At 47.9% G+C, this 27,112-nt stretch overlaps 1 protein-coding gene across 1 annotated transcript in view; it reads right to left on the bottom strand.

Annotated features, from left to right (window-relative positions):
• Positions 1–971: 971 nt before the first annotated feature.
• The window catches only part of LOC141060146 (uncharacterized), a 233,730-nt gene continuing 207,589 nt past the window's right edge, over positions 972–27,112 (bottom strand). Inside the window, 5 exon segments of the mRNA XM_073556425.1 lie at positions 972–1,843; positions 1,845–2,965; positions 8,054–8,177; positions 8,261–8,428; positions 8,536–8,646. Coding sequence (XP_073412526.1) covers positions 1,580–1,843; positions 1,845–2,965; positions 8,054–8,177; positions 8,261–8,428; positions 8,536–8,646 — 1,788 coding nt within the window. The 3' untranslated portion in view covers positions 972–1,579.

Below are 27,112 nucleotides of genomic sequence, written 5' to 3'. Positions count from 1 at the left end.
GAACAAATGTGTTTTGAGGGAGCGCCTGAAACTGTACAAATTGTGGGTAGTCCTAATTTCTTGGGGTAGAGCATTCCAAAGGATTGGTGCAGCATGGGAGAAGTCTTGGAGTCGGGAGTGGGAGGTACGGATTAGAGCAGAGGTTAGTCGAAAGTCGTTTGCAGAGCGCAGCGATCGGTTAGGCCGATAGACAGAAATGAGCGAGATGTAGGGGGATGCCGCATTGTGGAGAGCTTTTGTGGGTGAGAACAAGTACTTTGAATTGAATCCTATAATGAATGGGCAGCCAATGTAAGGACTGGCGAAGAGCGGATACGTCCGAGTACCGATTAGCCAGACAGATGACCCTGGCTGCTGCAGTAAGTATGGACTGGAGAGGGGATTAACAAATGAAGAAGGAATTCGGCAGGAGTGAAATGCAAGCACCACACATAGACCTTCCTGCCCGTCGGTAGTGTATCTCATAGTGGAGATGACTGACGGGGCGAGAAGTTGGTGAGACCACTCGGCGTGAAGATATTTCTTGATGCTGTCTCTGAGGTACCTTGTACTCTCACTTCTCATGAACCAAAGTATGTACAGTCCAAATTTCAGAACGGTTGACGCCTCTTTTAGACGTTACAGCAATTTTTATTGACAAAGTAGTGAGTGAATCACCCTGTACTATGACAAAGCAAGTGACCCTTCTTTTAGTATTAAGGTATGCACTAATGGCTTCCAATCTGATCTCCATTCACTGACAATTTGCTGTATTGTTTTGCACAACCCATTGCACCTGGCTTGGATTGGCATCTCTGGTTGCCATCAATATAATCGGTGATCACATGAATTAGGCTTCAGGGTTGCCATTCTCTGGAATGAGAGATGTAGACACTGGCGCATGGGCACTATTGTTTTCTCGTTGTCCTCCTTTAGATGTAACACTGTATGACATAAAATAAGATTAGTAATGATAGCACGTGGGAAAAAAGTTTTCTGATGTTAGTTTTTATATAAAATATATACGTGATTGGTGGCGAGGAATCAAGTACCTCTATACGACAGGACACTTAGTTAATACAAGAGATGCTATCACTTTACTATACGATCATACAAATGGTTAATGTGTGTATGTCCATGCAAAGAACACTTCTAACAAAGATGTTGTTAGGAGAGAAGACTCGTGACGGAATCAAGAAAATTCTATCAGTTCTCCTTCACGCTTCATCGCCAGTTATATAATGTGGAGGCGGCGACGGTCTCCTGTGACGCACCTTAGGACTTAACATCAAAGTTGGGACAGTATTTTAACAATTATGAGTCATTCCACTGTTTGTACATATGATTGTAGGCTGTCGACCTTCATCCGATATGTTACAATAGTTGTTTGTTTGACAAAGACCCCTGCGAATGTGGAACATCAACATTCTGAAGTGTCCTCTGGATGCTGTAAATTAACTTGGATTCCCAGCTCGATCATTCACTTGGAGGGTTTAGTCCTTGACCAGTGCATTTCAGGTCCTAATATAGGCTTTCTATTGACTGTATTTCCTTTAGTCCAAAGAGGCCCTTTTAATTATCTTGCAGATTGGGTCAAGTCTTAAATGCAAGGTAACAAAGCCTGATTTTGATCAAGTTCTTTCTTATTGTGACGTGTGCATGATAAATGCTTACAGTTTCTATCCTCAAAGCAGTAATCTACTCTGGCTGTGGCATAAAAAGGATAAAATAATGAAGAGCACAAATCTCCTTCATTCTGAACACAAAAATGGCTTCTCCCCTGTGTGAGTTCTTTCATGTTTAACAAGATCTGATTTGAAGACAAAACACTTCCCACATTGTGAACATGAGAATGGCTTCTCCCCTGTGTGAATTATCTGATGTTTCACAAGATCTGATTTGTATACAAAACACTTCCCACATTGTGAACATGAAAATGGCTTCTCCCCTGTGTGAGTACTATGATGATATACAAGACCAGATCTGTGGCTAAAACATTTCCCACATTCTGAACATGAATATGGCTTCTCCCCTGTGTGCGTTCTCTGATGTTTAATGAGATTTGACCTGTGCACAAAACATTTCCCACATTCTGAACATGAATATGGCTTCTCACCTGTATGAGTTCTCTGATGTTCAATTTGACTGGATTTGTCACTAAAATATTTCCCACATTCTGAACATGAATATGGCTTCTCCCCTGTGTGAATTCTCTGATGTTTAACAAGATTTGATCTCTGGACAAAAGATTTCCCACATTCTGAACATGAATATGGCTTCTCCCCTGTGTGAGTCCTGTGATGTTCAATTACACCTGATTTGTCACTAAAACATTTTCCACATACTGGACATGCAAAAGGCTTCTCCCCGGTGTGAGTTCTTAAATGCCCCTCAAGATGTGTTTTCTGACTAAAACACTTCCCACATTCAAGACATGAAAATGGCTTATCCCCTGTGTGAATTCTCTGATGTAGAAAAAGAATCGATGGCTGGGTAAAACATTTCCCACATTCTGAGCATGAAAATGGTTTCTCCCCTGTGTGACTTTTTACATGTTTCATAAGATTTGACTTCCGAGTAAAACATTTCCCACATTCTGAACATGAAAATGGCTTATTCCCTGTGTGAATTGTTACATGTTCCATTAGATTTGATTTCCTACTAAAATGTTTCCCACATTCTGAACATGAAAATGGCCGTTCATCTTTGTGAATTCGCTCATACAAAGAAAGATTTGATTTCTTTTCAACTTGTCTTTTATGTGGAAATATTTCCCCCTGTCCGTGTCCAGTTCCTTGTTTTCCAATCAGCATTTGATTAAAAGAAGGTTTCCTGTGACCAGAAGAATCAGTGGACACATCTCTGCAGTCAATATCTATTGGGACTTTGGGAATTGCTTCATGAGTTTGCCTGGTATTGTTATTCTCTACTTCATAGTAGGGGGATAAATGATAATGTCCTTTGGAGGCTCTCACGTCGACGTCACCTGGAAAAAAAAACAAATATTTCTTATTTTCTCAAATAAAATATTATTTTTTTAAATTATCCAATAAAAGCCTTACTGATACAAAAGAAAATCTGCATCCAAAAATGAGGACAAGATCATTAAGTATATCACAAATACATGTATTAAAGTGAAGAAAGACCACGGAAAACAACAGCGTTTGTGTTGCTTGTCTGCAAAGACCTCACGGTCAGGACCATGCAATAAAATATCATAATGTCAACAGACACAAACATAAATGAACATTTAACATGATCCCTTTCCTATGTAACTGCTGTCTACATTTCCTTTCCTCCACATGTAAAAAACATCCCCTGCTTCTTTATAAAGTCCTTGGAAGAATAAATCATGTGTCATCTCTTTTCTCTTTGTACTGCATTTCCCACACATATTTACTCATGTGAATGGCATCACCTCATAGTATCATTCCTTTCTGACTTCATTGGTAACCCTATCACCCAGACATTATTTCTCTGGCATCTATTCCTGGCTGTGGGCCAAGTCCTCCATTTCTTGCAAGCCTCACCATTCTTCTCATCATCCTCCACGGAGCACAGAATCATCTTCCAGGAAGCACAGAATCATCCTCCAAGGGGCACAGAATCACCCTCCACGGGGCACAGAATCACCCTCCACAGAGCACAGAATGACCCTCCACGGGGCACAGAATCACCCTCCACAAAGCACAGAATCACCCTCCACAAAGCACAGAATCACTCTCCACAGAGCACAGAATGACCCTCCACGGGGCACAGAATCACCCTCCAAAAGCACAGAATCACTCTCCACAGAGCACAGAATCACCCTCCACGAGGCACAGAATCATCCTCCAAGGGGCACAGAATCACCCTCCACGGGGCACAGAATCACCCTCCACGGGGCACAGAATCACCCTCCACGGGGCACAGAATCACCCTCCACAGAACTCAGAATCACCCTCCACAGAGCACAGAATCACCCTCTACAGAACTCAGAATCACCCTCTACAGAGCACAGAATCACCCTCCACAAAGCACAGAATCACCCTCTACAGAGAACAGAATCACCCTCCACAGAGCTCAGAATCACCCGCCACAGAGCTCAGAATCACCCTCCACAGAGCTCAGAATCACCCTCCACAGAGCTCAGAATCACCCTCCACGGAGCACAGAATCACCCTCTACAGAGAACAGAATCACCCTCCACAGAGCACATAATCACCCTCCATAGAGCTCAGAATCACCCTCTACAGAGAACAGAATCACCCTCCACAGAGCTCAGAATCACCCTCTACAGAGCACAGAATCACCCTCCACAGAGCTCAGAATCACCCTCCACAGAGCTCAGAATCACCCTCCACAGAGCTCAGAATCACCCTCCACGGAGCACAGAATCACCCTCTACAGAGAACAGAATCACCCTCCACAGAGCTCAGAATCACCCTCCACAGAGCACAGAATCACCCTCCACAGAGCACAGAATCACCCTCCACAGAGCACATAATCACCCTCTACAGAACACAGAATCACCCTCTACAGAGCTCAGAATCACCCTCCACAGAGCTCAGAATCACCCTCCACAGAGCTCAGAATCACCCTCCACAGAGCTAAGTATCACCCTCCACAGAGCTAAGTATCACCCTCCACAGAACTCAGAATCACCCTCCACAGAGCACAGAATCACCCTCCACAGAGCTCAGAATCACCCTCCACAGAACTCAGAATCACCCTCCACAGAGCTAAGAATCACCCTCCACAGAACTCAGAATCACCCTCCACAGAGCTCAGAATCACCCTCCACAAAGCACAGAATCACCCTCTACAGAGAACAGAATCACCCTCCACAGAGCTCAGAATCACCCGCCACAGAGCTCAGAATCACCCTCCACAGAGCTCAGAATCACCCTCCACAGAGCTCAGAATCACCCTCCACGGAGCACAGAATCACCCTCTACAGAGAACAGAATCACCCTCCACAGAGCACATAATCACCCTCCATAGAGCTCAGAATCACCCTCTACAGAGAACAGAATCACCCTCCACAGAGCTCAGAATCACCCTCTACAGAGAACAGAATCACCCTCCACAGAGCTCAGAATCACCCTCTACAGAGCACAGAATCACTATCCACAGAGCTCAGAATCACCCTCCTCAGAGCTCAGAATCACCCTCCACAGAGCTCAGAATCACCCTCCACGGAGCACAGAATCACCCTCTACAGAGAACAGAATCACCCTCCACAGAGCTCAGAATCACCCTCTACAGAGCACAGAATCACCCTCCACAGAGCACAGAATCACCCTCCACAGAGCACATAATCACCCTCTACAGAACAAAGAATCACCCTCTACAGAGCACAGAATCACTCTCCACAGAGCTCAGAATCACCCTCCACAGAGCTCAGAATCACCCTCTATAGAGAACAGAATCACCCTCCACAGAGCTCAGAATCACCCTCCACAGAGCTAAGTATCACCCTCCACAGAACTCAGAATCACCCTCCACAGAGCTAAGAATCACCCTCCACAGAACTCAGAATCACCCTCCACAGAGCACAGAATCACCCTCCACAGAGCTCAGAATCACCCTCTACAGAGCACAGAATCACCCTCCAGAGCACAGAATCACCCTCCACAGAGCACAGAATCACCCTCTACAGAGCACAGAATCACCCTCTACAAAGCACAGAATCACTCTCCACAGAGCTCAGAATCACCCTCCACAGAGCTCAGAATCACCCTCTACAGAGAACAGAATCACCCTCCACAGAGCTAAGAATCACCCTCCACAGAACTCAGAATCACCCTCCACAGAGCTCAGAATCACCCTCCACAGAGCTAAGAATCACCCTCCACAGAACTCAGAATCACCCTCCACAGAGCTCAGAATCACCCTCTACAGAGAACAGAATCACCCTCCACAGAGCTCAGAATCACCCTCTACAGAGAACAGAATCACCCTCCACAGACCTCAGAATCACCCTCTACAGAGAACAGAATCACCCTCCACAGAGCTCAGAATCACCCTCCACAGAGCACAGAATCACCCTCCACAGAGCTAAGAATCACCCTCTACAGAGAACAGAATCACCCTCCACAGAGCTCAGAATCACCCTCTACAGAGAACAGAATCACCCTCCACAGAGCTCAGAATCACCCTCTACAGAGAACAGAATCACCCTCCACAGAGCTCAGAATCACCCTCCACAGAGCACAGAATCACCCTCCACGGAGCACAGAATCACCCTCCACGGAGCACAGAATCACCCTCCATGGAGAGCAGAATCACCCTCTACAGAGCTCAGAATCACCCTCCACGGAGAGCAGAATCACCCTCCACAGAGCACAGAATCACCCTCCACAGAGCTCAGAATCACCCTCCACAGAGCTCAGAATCACCCTCCACAGAGCTCAGAATCACCCTCCACGGAGCAAAGAATCACCCTCCACGGAGCAAAGAATCACCCTCCATGGAGCACAGAATCACCCTCCACAGAGCACAGAATCACCCTCTACAGAGCTCAGAATCACCCTCCACAGAGCTCAGAATCACCCTCCACGGAGAGCAGAATCACCCTCCACAGAGCACAGAATCACCCTCTGCAGAGCACAGAATCACCCTCTGCAGAGCACAGAATCACCCTCTGCAGAGCACAGAATCACCCTCCGCTGAGCACAGAATCACCCTCCACGGAACTCAGAATCACCCTCCACGGAACTCAGAATCACCCTCCACGGAGAGTAGAATCACCCTCCACGGAGAGCAGAATCACCCTCCACAGAGAGCAGAATCACCATCCACAGAGCACAGAATCACCCTCCACAGACCACAGAATCACCCTCCATGGAGCACAGAATAATCCTCCACGGAGCACACAATCACCCTCCATGGAGCATGCCTGCCTGCTGACTTTCCTATTCTTCAAGACATATGAAAGCGCGCATAAAGTTTGCTATAAAACATATGAAGGACTCCCAGACTATGAGAAATAAGATTCTCTGGTCTGATGAGTTGAAGATAGAACTTTTTGGTGATAATTCTAAGAGGTATGTGTGGAGAAAACCAGGCACTGCTCATCACCTGCCCTAAAAAATCCCAACAGTGAAACATGGTGGTGGCAGCATCATGCTATGGGGGTGTTTTTCAGCTGGTTGCCATTGAAGGAAACATGAATGCGGCCAAGTACAGATATATTCTGGGTGAAATCCTCTTCCAGAGTGCTCTGGACCTCAGACTTGGCCGAAGGTTCACCTTCCAACAAGACAATGACCCTAAGCACACAGCTACAATAACAAAGGAGTGGCTTCACAACAACTCTGTGACCATTCTTGACCGGCCCAGCCAGAGCCCTGACCTGAACCCAAGTGAGCATCTCTGGAGAGACCTGAAAATGGCTGTCCACCAACGTTCACCATCCAACCTGACGGAACTGGAGAGGATCTGCAAGGAAGAATGGCAGAGGATCCCCAAATCCAGGGGTGAAAAACTTATGGCATCATTCCCAAGAAGACTCATGGCTGTACTAGCTCAAAAGGTGCTTCTTTTCAGTACTGAGCAAAGGGGCTGAAGACTTATGACCATGGGAGATTTCAGTTTTTCTTTTTTAATAAATTTGCAAAAATGTCTACATTTCTGTTTTTTTCAGTGAAGATGGGGTGCAGAGTGTACATTAAGGAGAAAAAAAAATGAACTTTTTTTTTTTAATTTACCAAATGGCTGCAATGAAACAAAGAGTGAAAAATTTATAGGGGTCTGAATACTTTCCGTACCCACTGTAAGTTATGTAAAGTTTGTTGAAGGTTTAAAGCCCATTTAAATTTCAGTAACAACAAAGACGAACATTTTCTCCTGATACTCCGTATGGCAATTACAAGAACCTCACCCAGGTCCAACAACCTTTTCAATAAATTACGATTATATAAGATGATCTAGTCTCAGGATCACATTATATGTATGTCCACCACAAAACACATTTAATTGTTTATTCTTATTTACGCAGAGAATTTTTAATAAAAGAAAAATAAAAGTGTTCAGGCAGTATCCCTCATCAGCAGTGTTCTCTCCTCTACACCCCAGGAAGGTCTCCTCTTACCCGGAGATGTGATGGACCGGTGATCCTCCATCATGGCGCCCTTGTACAGATCCTGGTGTCCTTCTATATACTCCCACTCCTCCATGGAGAAATAGATGGTGACGTCCTGACACCTTATAGGAACCTGACACACACAATGACCCGTCATTAGCAGACCCCTCCCCCGGTGTTACTGTATAATGTCCCAGCATTCCCGGCAGCGCTCACCTCTCCGCTCAGCAGCTCAGTGATCCTATTGGTCAGTTCTAGGATCTTCTGCTCATGGATCAGTGAATGAGGTGTAGGCTCGGTGATGTCACTCGGGGTCCTGCTCCGCCCTCCTGACACATGGGGGGTCACACACTTCCCAGACGATGTCCTCACTACTGTGTGATCCTGTGTATGGGGAGACGCCGATCACTACACAGAGGCCAAGAATCCTTCACCTTTCCCGTCATTTCCCTGCTTTATTCCTAGAGATCAGTGTGATGTGAAGATCTCACCTCTCCCGTGATCCAGTAGATTATCTCCAGGGTGAGGTCTAATATCCGAGCCGCCATGTGGTCTCTGTCCTGCTCCATCCTCGGGAGGTCAATGATGGAGAGGACCATCGTCTATTAAAGGATAGGAGTCCTAAACATAAGGAACCTGAAAAAACAAGGTTTTAAATAATATTTAACATAAAAAGTAGTAACTAACTACATAGTGCAGTTCCCAATAATAAACTTTAAACTTGAGCCCAAAAATCAGAACCCAGATCAAACAACAAAACAAAAAAAAACCCCAAACACTTACATTCTTTTCCTCGCTCCTGCACAGAATTCCAGGCCCAACAAATAATAAACCTACTGTATTTATAACATGACATTAACGTGTCTAGACTCAACACTGAAGTTGTAATACCAAGAAGGAAAACGTGTGGAATTCAGGAAATCACAGGACGGAGACGTTACTGATCTCCAAAAGACAAAAAAAAAAAAATGGAAACAAAAATTTAAAACCTCTGGATTTATCCAGTCTGAGCCACATTCAGAAATCCTGCCACTTGCGGCCTCAGCTGCTATCACTGATGCTATTAATGGTCGTCTAAGGAAGGGTCTGCTGCTAATTGCACTTGGGCAAATCATCAAGATCTGCTGCTGGCATCTCCTTTGTAATCATGACCAATGACATCCCTGAAGTTCTCGATGGAGACAAGAGCAGAGATGCTGCAGCCTTGGGAGCAGGTTTAGGCCACAGAGAAGGCTCACAGCAGCTCCAGTAACATTCAGCATGGTATCCTGGGACACTTTGGAGAAATGTCTGCACCACTGGTTCCACAACCGAATCAATGTTGCGCTGAGCTGTTAGTGCACCAGTAATAAAGATTGGAGGGGTCTGGCTATCATATAGTGTGCCCCCCTACATCATAAACCGGGGGGGGGTAGGACCAGTGTGACATTCCCTTGTGAAGGGGCAAATGTATAGGAAGCTGCCAGCAGTGGATCCTGATGATTTGTACATTCAATGGCAGAAACTTCCTCATACGACCATTAATAACCTCAGTGATAGCAGCTGAGGCCAATGGTGCCGGGAATTCAATGTTTCCATTTTCCATTATTTGCAGATCACTAATGTCTCCATCCTGCAATTTTGAGACTTCACAACATTTCCTTCTTGGTTTTGCAAGTTCACTATTGAGAAAGACAATAATCTATTCTGTTATTTCTAAACACTGTTTTTCGGTGATTTCTTTGTATCCCCGTTCATACCGCACCCACACACACACATGATACACCATTTGAAAGGTAAACTTGCCCCCTTCAGCAAGAAAATAGCCAAATATACCACACATCCACGATTTGATCACAAAATACAGTTTAAACATAAATTTTCATAAACCTGCAGTAAGGAAAAATGACCTGCTGGTGGCACCACAGTACCCCAAAGCACACTACCTGCACATTTGTAAACATGCACTGCTTTTTCGCTGATTACTTTGCCCCCATACACACACACATGATTCACCATTTGAAAGGTAAACTTGCTCCCTTCAGCAAGAAAACAGCCAAACAAACCACACATCCACAATTTGATCACTAAATACAGTTTAAACATTCATTTTTATAAACCTGCAGAAAGACACAATGACCTGCAGGTGGCGCCACAACCGGAAAACATTTTTTGGCCTCTACTTATCAAACCAATTTATTGTATTACCAATCTACATATATAAATACCTGTCTGTGTTCATCAGCTCATGAAATACATTTACATTTCACCAGCTTGCTTTTTCTGAAATTGCCTGCACCCCCGACGACCAATGTGCGAAAATTTTGCATGGGCCAAGCTAGTAATAAAAATAATTTTTATTTCTAGAACAGCAGCAAATTCTGCAGCACTTTACATTACAGAGAGGACTTGTACAGGCAATATCAGATACATAACAGAGTAAATACATAATTCAACAGATACCAAGAGGAGTGATGACCCTGCTGCTTACAACTGTTCTGGGTAATGCATTCCGGATAATTGGTGCAGCTCGTGAGAGACCCTGAAAACGGGAGTTGGAGGAACGGATTATAGAGGATGTTAGTCTAAGAACAAGATGTAGGGGGTTCTGAAGCGTGAAGCGCTTTGTGGGTGACAGTGATAAGTTTATATTAAACTCTGTATCCAATGGACAACCAGTGCAACGACTGGCACAGGGTGGAGGCATCGGTGTAGCTGCTGGACAGGAATATGATCCTGGCTGCTGCATTCAGGACGGATTGGAGAGGGGAGAGTTTGGTAAGAGGGAGACCGATCTGTAGAGAGTTACAATAGTCGAGACGAGAATGAATAACAGAAACAGTAAGAGATTTCACAAAGTCAAAGCTGAGACAAGGACAGCGGGCGTGCTGCTGAGGAGTATGGGGAGGAAATGTCGGGCACAGGTAGGTTAGTGGAGGGAGGAAACACAGGACAGATTCAGTGTCAGATGGAGGGAGGACATGATGTTAGAGACAGCGGACAGACAATCACTGGTTTCTGTAGTAATGAGGGGAGATGTCAGGTATTATATATATACACCGTACATAGTGTATACGCATAGATCACCGCACTATATCTCGTATATCACCACCGCACCATAATAAACACGGGAAGAAGATCAGCGACTACAAGTGTCACGTACCAGGACCGGTCGCAGCTCCGCTGATGTCTCCTCCTGGTGGACACAGGACCTGCGGTGATGTCACAGTCATGTGATCAATTACACGGGAGAGACGTAGTAAATGTTAGGACCTTTGAACTCACATGGTCACATGACAGGAAGTGCCACTGCTTTACTCCTCCCCTCATATGACCAATCACATGACTATGACATCACCAAAGGTCCTGTGGTGACTGGGAGACAACAAAGACCCCGCAGATCCCATTAACCCCTTAATGCAGCAGCGTATACAGGATGATTGGTCGCAGACACATTACTGCCATCTGACATTTTACATAGCAATATCATAGGAGTGTGGTGGTGGCCGAGTCCTTGTGTGCGGGCACATGAGCTGCTGGTGTCAGGGGGCTACATGCCATTGATGGTATCATGAATTCACAGATCTGCTGCTCTATAGTGATAGAGACGATACCGCCATTGTATTTATTATGCTTTATTATTATTACTAGCTGAAGAGCCCGGCATTGCCCGGCATAGTAACTGTGTGGTTAGTTAATACAAATTATAATGAAAGTATCTATATATAAAGCTGAGTGTAGAGCCCCGCCCACTCCACATAGCCACATTCACTATAATATCCCACATCATCCCTCCTGCCAGAGCCACCGGACTACTCCCCCTAATATCCCACATCATCCCGTCAGCCAGAGCCACCGGACTACTACCCCTAATATCCCACATCATCCCGTCAGCCAGAGCCACCGGACTACTACCCCTAATATCCCACATCATCCTGTCAGCCAGAGCCACCGGACTACTACCCCTAATATTCCACATCATCCCATCAGCCAGAGCCACCGGACTACTACCCCTAATATCCCACATCATCCCATCAGCCCGAGCTACCGGACTACTACCCCTAATATCCCACATCATCCCGTCAGCCAGAGCCACCGGACTACTACCCCTAATATCCCACATCATCCCGTCAGCCAGAGCCACCGGACTCCTACCACTAATATCCCACATCATCCCATCAGCCAGAGCCACCGGACTACTACCTCTAATATCCCACATCATCCCGTCAGCCAGAGCTACCGGACTACTACCCCTAATATCCCACATCATCCCGTCAGCCAGAGCTACCGGACTACTACCCCTAATATCCCACATCATCCCATCAGCCAGAGCCACCGGACTACTACCCCTAATATCTCACATCATCCCCGTCAGCCAGAGCTACCGGACTACTACCCCTAATATCCCACATCATCCCATCAGCCAGAGCCACCGGACTACTACCCCTAATATCCCACATCATCCCGTCAGCCAGAGCTACCGGACTACTACCCCTAATATCCCACATCATCCCATCAGTCAGAGCCACCGGACTACTACCACTAATATCCCACATCATCCCGTCAGCCAGAGCCACCGGACTACTACCCCTAATATCCCACATCATCCCATCAGTCAGAGCCACCGGACTACTACCCCTAATATCCCACATCATCCCATCAGCCAGAGCCACCGGACAACTATCACTAATATTCCACATCATCCCGTCAGCCAGAGCCACCAGACTACTACCCCTAATATCCCACATCATCCCATCAGCCAGAGCCACCAGACTACTACCCTTAATATCCCCCATCATCCCGTCAGCCAGAGCCACCGGACTACTACCCTTAATATCCCCCATCATCCCATCAGCCAGAGCCACCGGACTACTACCCTTAATATCCCCCATCATCCCGTCAGCCAGAGCCACCGGACTACTACCCTTAATATCCCACATCATCCAGTCAGCCAGAGCCACCGGACTACTACCCTTAATATCCCCATCATCCCGTCAGCCAGAGCCACCGGACTACTACCCTTAATATCCCCCATCATCCCGTCAGCCAGAGCCACCGGACTACTACCCTTAATATCCCCCATCATCCCATCAGCCAGAGCCACCGGACTACTACCCTTAATATCCCCCATCATCCCATCAGTCAGAGCCACCGGACTACTCCCCCTAATAGCGCACATCATCCCATCAGCCAGAGCCACCGTACTACTACTCCTAATATCCCACATCATCCCATTAGCCAGAGCCACCGGACTAGTACCCCTAATATTCCACATCATCCCATCAGAGCCACTGGACTACTACTCCTAATATCCCACATCATCCCATCAGCCAGAGCCACCGGGCTACTACACATAATATCCCACATCATCCCGTCAGCCAGAGCCACTGGACTACTACCCCTAATATCCCACATCATCCCGTCAGCCAGAGCCACCGGGCTACTACCACTAATATCCCACATCATCCCGTCAGAGCCACCGGACTACTACCCCTAATATCCCACATCATCCCATCAGCCAGAGCCACCGGGCTACTACCCCTAATATCCCACATCATCCCGTCAGCCAGAGCCACCGGACTACAACTCCTAATATCCCACATTATCCCGTCAGTCAGAGTCACTGAACTACTACCACTAATATCCCACATCATCTCGTCAGAGCCACCGGACTACTACACCTAATATCCCACATCATTCTGTTAGCCAGAGCCACCGGACTACTACCCCTAATATCCCACATCATCCCATCAGTCAGAGCCACCGGACTACTACCCCTAATATCCCACATCATCCCCATCAGCCAGAGCCACCGGACAACTACCCCTAATATCCCACATCATTCCCTCAGCCAGAGCCACCGGACTACTACCCCTAATATCCCACATCATCCTATCAGCCAGAGCCACCGGACTACTACCCCTAATATCCCACATCATCCCGTCAGCCAGAGCCACCGGACTGCTACCACTAATATCCCACATCATCCCACCAGCCAGAGCCACCGGACTACTACCCCTAATATCCCACATCATCCCATCAGCCCGAGCTACCGGACTACTACCCCTAATATCCCACATCATCCCGTCAGCCAGAGCCACCGGACTACTACCCCCTAATATCCCACATCATCCCGTCAGCCAGAGCCACCGGACTCCTACCACTAATATCCCACATCATCCCATCAGCCAGAGCCACCGGACTACTACCTCTAATATCCCACATCATCCCGTCAGCCAGAGCTACCGGACTACTACCCCTAATATCCCACATCATCCCGTCAGCCAGAGCTACCGGACTACTACCCCTAATATCCCACATCATCCCATCAGCCAGAGCCACCGGACTACTACCCCTAATATCTCACATCATCCCCGTCAGCCAGAGCTACCGGACTACTACCCCTAATATCCCACATCATCCCATCAGCCAGAGCCACCGGACTACTACCCCTAATATCCCACATCATCCCGTCAGCCAGAGCTACCGGACTACTACCCCTAATATCCCACATCATCCCATCAGTCAGAGCCACCGGACTACTACCACTAATATCCCACATCATCCCGTCAGCCAGAGCCACCGGACTACTACCCCTAATATCCCACATCATCCCATCAGTCAGAGCCACCGGACTACTACCCCTAATATCCCACATCATCCCATCAGCCAGAGCCACCGGACAACTATCACTAATATTCCACATCATCCCGTCAGCCAGAGCCACCAGACTACTACCCCTAATATCCCACATCATCCCATCAGCCAGAGCCACCAGACTACTACCCTTAATATCCCCCATCATCCCGTCAGCCAGAGCCACCGGACTACTACCCTTAATATCCCCCATCATCCCATCAGCCAGAGCCACCGGACTACTACCCTTAATATCCCCCATCATCCCGTCAGCCAGAGCCACCGGACTACTACCCTTAATATCCCACATCATCCCATCAGCCAGAGCCACCGGACTACTACCCTTAATATCCCCATCATCCCGTCAGCCAGAGCCACCGGACTACTACCCTTAATATCCCCCATCATCCCGTCAGCCAGAGCCACCGGACTACTACCCTTAATATCCCCCATCATCCCATCAGCCAGAGCCACCGGACTACTACCCTTAATATCCCCCATCATCCCATCAGTCAGAGCCACCGGACTACTATCCCTAATATCTCACATCATCCCATCAGCCAGAGCTACCGGACTACTCCCCCTAATAGCGCACATCATCCCATCAGCCAGAGCCACCGTACTACTACTCCTAATATCCCACATCATCCCATTAGCCAGAGCCACCGGACTAGTACCCCTAATATTCCACATCATCCCATCAGAGCCACTGGACTACTACTCCTAATATCCCACATCATCCCATCAGCCAGAGCCACTGGACTACTACCCCTAATATCCCACATCATCCCGTCAGCCAGAGCCACCGGGCTACTACCACTAATATCCCACATCATCCCGTCAGAGCCACCGGACTACTACCCCTAATATCCCACATCATCCCATCAGCCAGAGCCACCGGGCTACTACCCCTAATATCCCACATCATCCCGTCAGCCAGAGCCACCGGACTACAACTCCTAATATCCCACATTATCCCGTCAGTCAGAGTCACTGAACTACTACCACTAATATCCCACATCATCTCGTCAGAGCCACCGGACTACTACACCTAATATCCCACATCATTCTGTTAGCCAGAGCCACCGGACTACTACCCCTAATATCCCACATCATCCCATCAGTCAGAGCCACCGGACTACTACCACTAATATCCCACATCATCCCATCAGCCAGAGCCACCGGACAACTATCACTAATATCCCACATCATCCCGTCAGCCAGAGCCACCGGACTACTACCCCTAATATCCCACATCATTCCCTCAGCCAGAGCCACCGGACTACTACCCCTAATATCCCACATCATCCTATCAGCCAGAGCCACCGGACTACTACCCCTAATATCCCACATCATCCCGTCAGAGCCACCAGACTACTACCCCTAATATCCCACATCTTCCCGTCAGCCAGAGCCACCGGACTACTACCCCTAATATCCCACATCATTCCCTCAGCCAGAGCCACCGGACTACTACCCCTAATATCCCACATCATCCCATCAGCCAGAGCCACCGGACTACTACCCCTAATATCCCACATCATCCCATCAGTCAGAGTCACCGGACTACTACCACTAATATCCCACATCATCCCGTCAGCCAGAGCCACCGGACTACTACCCCTAATATCCCACATCATCCCATCAGTCAGAGCCACCGGACTACTACCCCTAATATCCCACATCATCCCATCAGCCAGAGCCACTGGACAACTATCACTAATATTCCACATCATCCCGTCAGCCAGAGCCACCATACTACTACCCCTAATATCCCACATCATCCCATCAGCCAGAGCCACAGGACTACTACCCCTAATATCCCACATCATCCCGTCAGCCAGAGCCACCGGACTACTACCCCTAATATCCAACATCATCCCGTCAGAGCCACCGGACTACTACTCCCAATATCCCACATCATCCCGTCAGCCAGAGCTACCGGACTACTCCCCCTAATATCCCACATCATCCCGTCAGCCAGAGCTACCGGACTACTCCCCCTAATAGCGCACATCATCCCATCAGCCAGAGCCACCGGACTACTACTCCTAATATCCCACATCATCCCATTAGCCAGAGCCACCGGACTAGTACCCCTAATATTCCACATCATCCCATCAGAGGCACTGGACTACTACTCCTAATATCCCACATCATCCCATCAGCCAGAGCCACCGGGCTACTACCCCTAATATCCCACATCATCCCGTCAGCCAGAGCCACCGGACTACTACCCCTAATATCCCACATCATCCCGTCAGCCAGAGCCACCGGGCTACTACCCCCATTATCCCACTACATCCCGTCTGAGCCACCAGACTACTACCCCTAATATCCCACATTATCCCATCAGCCAGAGTCACTGGACTACTACCATTAATATCCCACATCATCCCATCAGAGCCACTGGACTACTACTCCTAATATCCCACATCATCCCATCAGCCAGAGCCACCGGACTACTACCCCTAATATCCCACATCATCCCGTCAGCCAGAGCCACCGGACTACTACCCCTAATATCCCACATCATCCCGTCAGCCAGAGCCACCGGGCTACTACCACTAATATCCCACATCATCCCATCAGCCAGAGCCACCGGACTACTACCCCTAATATCCCACATCATCCCGTCAGCCAGAGCCACCGGACTACTACCCCTAATATCCAACATCATCCCGTCAGAGCCACCGGACTACTACTCCCATTATCCCACATCATCCCGTCAGCCAGAGCTACCGGACTACTCCCCCTAATATCCCACATCATCCCGTCAGCCAGAGCTACCGGACTACTCCCCCTAATAGCGCACATCATCCCATCAGCCAGAGCCACCGGACTACTACTCCTAATATCCCACATCATCCCATTAGCCAGAGCCACCGGACTAGTACCCCTAATATTCCACATCATCCCATCAGAGGCACTGGACTACTACTCCTAATATCCCACATCATCCCATCAGCCAGAGCCACCGGGCTACTACCCCTAATATCCCACATCATCCCGTCAGCCATAGCCACCGGACTACTACCCCTAATATCCCACATCATCCCGTCAGCCAGAGCCACCGGGCTACTACCCCCATTATCCCACTACATCCCGTCTGAGCCACCAGACTACTACCCCTAATATCCCACATTATCCCATCAGCCAGTGTCACTGGACTACTACCATTAATATCCCACATCATCCCATGAGAGCCACTGGACTACTACTCCTAATATCCCACATCATCCCATCAGCCAGAGCCACCGGACTACTACCCCTAATATCCCACATCATCCCGTCAGCCAGAGCCACCGGGCTACCACCACTAATATCCCACATCATCCCGTCAGCCAGAGCCACTGGACTACTACCCCTAATATCCCACATCATCCCGTCAGCCAGAGCCACCGGGCTACTACCCACTAATATCCCACATCATCCCGTCAGAGCCACCGGACTACTACCCCTAATATCCCACATCATCCCATCAGCCAGAGCCACCGGGCTACTACCCCTAATATCCCACATCATCCCGTCAGCCAGAGCCACCGGACTACTACCCCTAATATCCCACATCATCCCGTCAGCCAGAGCCACCGGACTACTACTCCTAATATCCCACATTATCCCGTCAGTCAGAGTCACTGAACTACTACCACTAATATCCCACATCATCTCGTCAGAGCCACCGGACTACTACACCTAATATCCCACATCATTCTGTTAGCCAGAGCCACCGGACTACTACCCCTAATATCCCACATCATCCCGCAATTCAGAGCCACCGGACTACTACCTCTAATATCCCACATCATCCTATTAGCCAGAACCACCGGACTACTACCCCTAATATCCCAAATCATCCCGTCATTCAGAGCCACCGGACTACTACCCCTAATATCCCACATCATCCCGTTAGCCAGAGCCACCGGACTACTACCCCTAATATCCCACATCATCCCGTCATTCAGAGCCACCGGACTACTACCCCTAATATCCCACATCATCCCTTTAGCCAGAGCCACCGGACTACTACCACTAATATCCCACATCATCCCATCATTCAGAGCCACCGGACCACTACCCCTTATATCCCACATCATCCCGTCAGAGCCATCGGACTACTACCCCTAATATCCCACATCATCCTGTCAGAGCCACCGGACTACTACCCCTAATATCCCACATCATCCCGTTAGCCAGAGCCAACGGACTACTACCCCTAATATCCCACATCATCCCGTCATTCAGAGCCACCGGACTACTACCCCTAATATCCCACATCATCCCTTTAGCCAGAGTCACCGGACTACTACCCCTTATATCCCACATCATCCCGTCAGAGCCATCGGACTACTACCCCTAATATCCCACATCATCCCGTCAGTCAGAGCCACCGGACTACTACCCCTAATATCCCACATCATCCCGTAATTCAGAGCCACCGGACTACTACCCCTAATATCCCACATCATTCTGTTAGCCAGAGCCACCGGACTACTACCCCTAATATCCCACATCATCCCGTAATTCAGAGCCACCGGACTACTACCCCTAATATCCCACATCATCCTGTTAGCCAGAACCACCGGACTACTACCCCTAATATCCCAAATCATCCCGTCATTCAGAGCCACCGGACAACTACCCCTAATATCCCACATCATCCCATCAGCCAGAGCCACGGGACTACTACCCCTAACATCCCACATCATCCTGTCTGAGCCACCGGACTACTACCCCTAATATCCCACATCATCCCGTAATTCAGAGCCACCGGACTACTACCCCTAATATCCCACATCATCCCGTAATTCAGAACCACCGGACTACTACCCCTAATATCCCACATCGTTCTGTTAGCCAGAGCCACCGGACTACTACCCCTAATATCCCACATCATCCCGTAATTCAGAGCCACCGGACTACTACCCCTAATATCCCACATCATCCTGTTAGCCAGAACCACCGGACTACTACCCCTAATATCCCAAATCATCCCGTCATTCAGAGCCACCGGACAACTACCCCTAATATCCCAAATCATCCCATCAGCCAGAGCCACGGGACTACTACCCCTAATATCCCACATCATCCCGTTAGCCAGAGCCACCGGACTACTACCCCTAATATCCCACATCATCCCATCAGCCAGAGCCACCGGACTACTACCCCTAATATCCCACATCATCCCATTAGCCAGAGCCAACGGACTACTACCCCTAATATCCCACATCATCCCGTCATTCAGAGCCACCGGACCACTACCCCTTATATCCCACATCATCCCGTCAGAGCCATCAGACTACTACCCCTAATATCCCACATCATCCCGTTAGCCAGAGCCAACGGACTACTACCTCTAATATCCCACATCATCCCGTCAGCCAGAGTCACCGGACTACTACCCCTAATATCCCACATCATCCCGTCAGCCAGAGCCACCGGACTACTACCCCTAATATCCCACATCCCGTCAGCCAGAGCCACCGGACTACTACCCCTAATATCCCACATCATCCCGTCAGCCAGAGTCACCGGACTACTACCCCTAATATCCCACATCATCCCGTCAGAGCCATCGGACTACTACCCCTAATATCCCACATCATCCCGTCAGCCAGAGCCACCGGACTACTACCCCTAATATCCCACATCATCCCGTCAGAGCCATCGGACTACTACCCCTAATATCCCACATCATCCCGTCAGAGCCACCGGACTACTACCCCTAATATCCCACATCATCCCGTCAGCCAGAGCCACCGGACTACTACCACTAATATCCCACATCATCCCGTCAGCCAGAGCCACCGGACTACTACCCCTAATATCCCACATCCCCTCAGAGCCATCGGACTACTACCCCTAATATCCCACATCATCCCGTAATTCAGAGCCACTGGACTACTACCCCTAATATCCCACATCATCCCGTCAGCCAGAGCCACCGGACTACTACCCCTAATATCCCACATCCCGTCAGAGCCATCGGACTACTACCCCTAATATCCCACATCATCCCGTCAGCCAGAGCCACCGGATTACTACCCCTAATATCCCACATCATCCTGTCAGCCAGAGCCACCGGACTACAACCTCTAATATCCCACATCCCGTCAGAGCCATCGGACTAGTACCCCTAATATCCCACATCATCCCGTCAGAGCCACCGGACAACTACCCCTAATATCCCACATCATCCCGTCAGCCAGAGCTACCGGACTAATACCCCTAATATCCCACATCATCCCGTCAGCCAGAGCCACCGGATTACTACCCCTAATATCTCACATCATCCCGCCAGCCAGAGCCACCGGACTACTACCCCTAATATCCCACATCATCCCTTTAGCCAGAGCCACCGGACTCCTACCCCTAATATCCCACATCATCCCGCCAGCCAGAGCCACCGGACTACTACCACTAATATCCCACATCATCCCATCAGTCATAGCCACCGGACTACTACCACTAATATCCCACATCATCCCGCCAGCCAGAGCCACCGGACTACTACCACTAATATCCCACATCATCCCGCCAGCCATAGCCACCGGACTACTACCCCTAATATCCCCCATCATCCCATCAGCCAGAGCTACCGGACTACTACCCCTAATATCCCACATCATCCCGTCAGCCAGAGCCACCGGACTACTACCCATAATATCCCACATCATCCCGCCAGCCATAGCCACCGGACTACTACCCCTAATATCCCCCATCATCCCATCAGCCAGAGCTACCGGACTACTACCCCTAATATCCCACATCATCCCATCTGAGCCAATATTGTCAGGTTGGCACTGTTGCACCGATTAAAATGATACCTGGGTTGGAGAAATCTGTCTTGTGTTTCTTTTTTTAATCTGTGTTTGACATTTTAAGTTAATGAGATGCTTCATGCCAGATAAAGAGAAGTTCCTGATTCTGGGCTCCCCCTGCAGTCTGTGTCAGAGGATGGTCTGTGTCGGCACGGTAATAAATTGTGTTATTTCCAGCTTTACATAACGACGATAACACCATAGAAATGATAAGAATAATAGGCCTCAGTTATCACAACTGTCTACAAGGAAAACTATTGCTCATTGCAACCAATCACAGCTCTGCTTTCATCTTTTAAATAGCTCTTGTGAAATGAAAGATGCTTAGTGATTGGTTGCTCTGGGCAACACAGGCAGTGTAACTTGTTGTGGTCAAGAAGATGTGCCTATGAAATAGATATATTAGATATTTATTTATTATATATGTATATATTATATTAGATATTTATTATATATACTAGATGGAGGCCGAATGCTATCGCATCGGGAGGGCGGTAATGTCACAATGGGGGCAGGCTTTGCAGCGTTGAGAATTATTGATAATCTCCCCCCATGTGCTCACTCACCTATCCACTCTCTCTTTCCCCATGTGCTGACTTCTCCTGTCTGTGCTCTCTTCTTTGACCTGTCTACCCCATGTGCTATCTCCCTTGTCTGCTGTCTCTCTCCTTCCTGTGCCGTGGTCTCCCCTCATGTGCTGTCCCGTTTGAGCTCTGTCTCTCTCACCCCTGTGTCTGACCGTGATCAGAGCATACCACATCTCCTGGGCAGGGGAGGAAGCAAAAGACAATACTGACATTACAGCAGGAGATCGCAGAGGATACATTTTGTGAGGTAAAATATTATTTAAAAACAGTCAGTGAAATATTTTACCTCACATTGTCTTTTGCTTCCTCCCCTGCCCAGGAGATGTGGTATGCTCCGTACACGGTCAGACACAGACAATTTTTAAAATGAACTTTTGTTCGTGGAAAAAACCCCTTTAATGTGACCGGCTTCCTCTGCCTGTAGACACGCCGCGCATCTGCCGCCAGGATCAGCAGAATGATTCACGGCACCTGTGCAGAATTCGCGCAGGCGCAATGCGACGATGTTCCACTGGTGGTACCGCACAAGAGGCTGTATGAGTGTGTGTGTGTGTGACTGTGAGAGTGTGTGTGTGTGAGAGTGTGTGACAGTGTGTAAGTGTGGGGCGTACGGCGTATAGAGTGTGTGAGTGTGTGTGTGGTGCGACGGTGTTCCGCTGGTGGTACCGCGCAAGAGGCTGCGTGAGTATGTGTGTGACTGTGAGTGTGTGACTGTGAGTGTGTGTGAGAGTGTGTGACAGTGTGTAAGTGTGGGGCGTACAGCGTATAGAGTGTGTGTCAGTGTGTGTGGTGTGACGGTGTTCCGCTGGTGGTACCGTGCAATAGGTTGGTACCAGCAGCAATTTCCATATTGAGACACCCATCACTTGGGTGTCCCAATATGGCGGTCGGTGAACTTCCTCCGCTTGGAATTCTGGGAGATGGTGACATCTGGACAGAACAGGAAATGAAAACATTACAAGGCAATTATATAAACAGATATGCATATATTATTTATTATACGGGGCTTTGCGTGTGGAGTGAGTGTGGCTAGGTGAAGTCAGCGGGGCTATGTGGAGTGGGAGTAAATCGTAGGAAACCCACATAAACAAGGGGGAACATGCCACCAAGGACAACATCTGCAAGGTGTTTGTATTTCAATTCAGGAACCCAGCACTGCAAACCAACAGTGCTAACCACTGAGCCACCGTACAATGCTAACCACTGAGCCACCATACAATGCTAACCACTGAGCCACCGTACAATGCTAACCACTGAGCCACCGTACAATGCTAACTACTGAGCCACTGTGCTAACCACTGAGTCACCGTACAATGCTAACTACTGAGCCACCGTACAGTGCTAACTACTGAGCCACTGTGCTAACCACTGAGTCACCGTACAATGCTAACTACTGAGCCACTGTGCTAACCACTGAGTCACCGTACAATGCTAACTACTGAGCCACTGTGCTAACCACTGAGTCACCGTACAATGCTAACTACTGAGCCACTGTGCTAACCACTGAGTCACCGTACAATGCTAACTACTGAGCCACTGTGCTAACCACTGAGCCACCGTACAATGCTAACCACTGAGCCACCGTACAATACTAACTAGTGAGCCACTGTGCTAACCACTGAGTCACCGTACAATGCTAACTACTGAGCCACCGTACAGTGCTAACTACTGAGCCACTGTGCTAACCACTGAGTCACCGTACAATGCTAACTACTGAGCCACTGTGCTAACCACTGAGTCACCGTACAATGCTAACTACTGAGCCACTGTGCTAACCACTGAGTCACAGTACAATGCTAACTACTGAGCCACTGTGCTAACCACTGAGTCACCGTACAATGCTAACTACTGAGCCACTGTGCTAACCACTGAGTCACCGTACAATGCTAACTACTGAGCCACTGTGCTAACCACTGAGCCACCGTACAGTGCTAACTACTGAGCCACTGTGCTAACCACTGAGCCACCGTACAATGCTAACTACTGAGCTACTGTGCTAACCACTGAGCCACCGTACAGTGCTAGCTACTGTGCTAACCACTGAGCCACCGTACAGTGCTAACCACTGAGTCACCGTACAATGCTAACTACTGAGCCACTGTGCTAACCACTGAGTCACCGTACAATGCTAACTACTGAGCCACTGTGCTAACCACTGAGTCACCGTACAATGCTAACTACTGGGCCACTGTGCTAACCACTGAGTCACCGTACAGTGCTAACCACTGAGTCACCGTACAATGCTAACTACTGAGCCACTGTGCTAACCATTGAGTCACCGTACAATGCTAACTACTGAGCCACTGTGCTAACCATTGAGTCACCGTACAATGCTAACTACTGAGACACTGTGCTAACCACTGAGTCACTGTACAATGCTAACTACTGAGCCACTGTGCTAACCATTGAGTCACCGTACAATGCTAACTACTGAGCCACTGTGCTAACCAGAGTCACCGTACAATGCTAACTACTGAGCCACTGTGCTAACCACTGAGTCACTGTACAATGCTAACTACTGAGCCACTGTGCTAACCATTGAGTCACCGTACAATGCTAACTACTGAGCCACTGTGCTAACCACTGAGTCACCGTACAGTGCTAACCACTGAGCCACTGTGCTAACCACTGAGTCACTGTACAATGCTAACTACTGAGCCACTGTGCTAACCACTGAGCCACCGTACAGTGCTAACTACTGAGCCACCATGCTGCCATCACTCCATGCTCTTAGTAGATGTGCACTTTAAGGCGTTGTGCCCACGTTGCAGAAATGCAGCGGAATTGTCCGAAGCATTTCCGCAACTCTGCATGCGTTTTCCCACGAAACACAAGTGTTTTTAGCTTGCATAATGCTTGCGCGATTTGAAGCATCGCTTGGAAAAGTGATTGACAGGTTGGTCACACACAAGCATAGTGCTTGATAAGTGCCTATGCAGCATCAATAGTAAAAGATAGAATGTTAAAAATAATAAAGATAAAAAATAGGGATATACTTACCCTCTGTCGGCCCCCAGAGTCCTCTCACTCGTCATCGACGCTGCCGTCAACTTCTGTTCCCATCATTTCTTAAAGTAATGATGGCCACTCATTTTTCTTTACTCAGCTGCTTTTTTCTTGCCATAATACAAATTCTAACAGTCTATTCAGTAGGACTATCAGCTGTGTATCCACCAGACTTCTGCACAACACAACTGATGGTCCCAACAACATTTATAAGGCAAGAAATCCCACTTATTAAACCTGACAGGGCACACCTGTGAAGGGAAAACCATTTCCGGTGACTACCTCTTGAAGCTCATCAAGAGAATGCCAAGAGTGTGCAAAGCAGTAATCAAAGCAAAAGGTGGCTACTTTGAAGAACCTAGAATATAAGACATATTTTCAGTTGTTTCACACTTTTTTGTTAATTATTTAATTCCACATGTGATAATTCATAGTTTTGATGCCTTCAGAGTGAATCTACAATTTTCATAGTCATGAAAATAAAGAAAACTCTTTGAATGAGAAGGTGTGTCCAAACTTTTGGTCTGTACTGTATATTGTCATAGTTTTGTCGGGGTCGTAAACGACAATAAATCCTCATTCACCAGTCATTCCAAATCATTGTGCGAGCGCAAAACATCTGGTACCGATTAAGAATGACTCAGACACGCAGCTGATTCAGTCTTAGCTAATGTCCCGCATCCACACCTGTCAGGAGCAGTACAACAACTGGCTTTATTTACAAATACACAATACTATATTGAGTGTTAGGGGAAGGCGTGCATTAGGCGGGGTTTATGCAGTATACATCTAGTGTCCAGTCTCTCTCTGATTCGTCAAAACGTCTCCCGATGGTTACTTCTTCTTCACATTCCTGAGTTATCTTTTTTTAGGAGAAATGAAACTTAACTTAACTCTTTAGACACTGAATTTAAGTGAAAGTGAACACTGGCAGCCATCTTTAATACAGTTACATTTGCATTAGCAAGCAATTAGGAAAAACTTATTGTTTCACAGTATAAAAGTATAAAAGTTATATAAGAAAATATATTTTCACCTTGACAATCCCCCCTAAACACTAAGTTTTTCCCTTAATGAAAGATCCTTCGAGACTGTCCATGCGATGGGAAAAGGGGAGGTGGATTTCTTCATCCAGACACCTCAGAAGCTCTCCCCTAGCGAGAGGCCTCCAGGCAGCTGAACCCTTCACTAACCTCACATGGAGTTCTCCCGCTGTCCCTAAACTAAGTCTCTTAACATCATCTGAGAATGGGGGGTTTTGTCTACTCTCTTGAGGGGAATATACTTAGGGATCTCCCCTAGATCAGTACCATCGTACTCTGGTGGGTCTACTTCTTGATTGAGGAAGGTGCCAGTCGGAGTTGCTTTGGCAATAACCTTTTTATACAAGGGAATAACACAACAAAGAGTTATTGATCCAATTACAAGGAGGGCAATCAGTACTATACAAGCTTGTTGAAGGAATCCCTTGAGTCCACCCAACCAGCCGGAAAAGAAAGATGTGTCTACTCCAGCATTAGTTTTCAATTCTGCTGCTAACCCAGTTATCTTTTTAAGGGCTATCATGGTTTTTCCATTCACCCCAGAGTTCTGAGGGATATAGGTACAACACTCCTCTCCCACCATCCCACAAACTCCTCCCTTCTCAGCTAATATCATATCAAGGGCTAGTCGATTTTGGAGTGTCATTCTAGTGTTAGGGCCCAATTCTTCAACTATACCTTGGAAGGCATCTTGGCTGAAATTGACAAACCCTTGTTCACTGTAATATATGTAATTGATCCATTCAACATTTTTATTAATCTGCACCTGTGGGATTATAGAAGCAAAGCCAGCATAGATCTGGTTCTGGGCTTTAAATTGGTCAGGCACCCCCCTTGGCACTCCAATAGCATCAATATATACTAGTGGATCTTCTTCATAACTCATATGGAGCTGATCGAGGCTTCTCCTTTTCCTGGTAGGTTCATCAGGTATCTTTGGATCCCAGGGTAGAATCTTGAACTGCATAGCTAGTTTAACAAGGGTGCATTGGCCTG

The sequence above is a fragment of the Dendrobates tinctorius genome, unplaced genomic scaffold, assembly GCF_039654945.1.
Source record: "Dendrobates tinctorius isolate UK_male_01 unplaced genomic scaffold, ASM3965494v1 ptg000232l, whole genome shotgun sequence".
Classification (NCBI taxonomy): Eukaryota; Metazoa; Chordata; class Amphibia; order Anura; family Dendrobatidae; genus Dendrobates; species Dendrobates tinctorius.
This window is presented reverse-complemented; position numbering and strand designations above follow the sequence as displayed.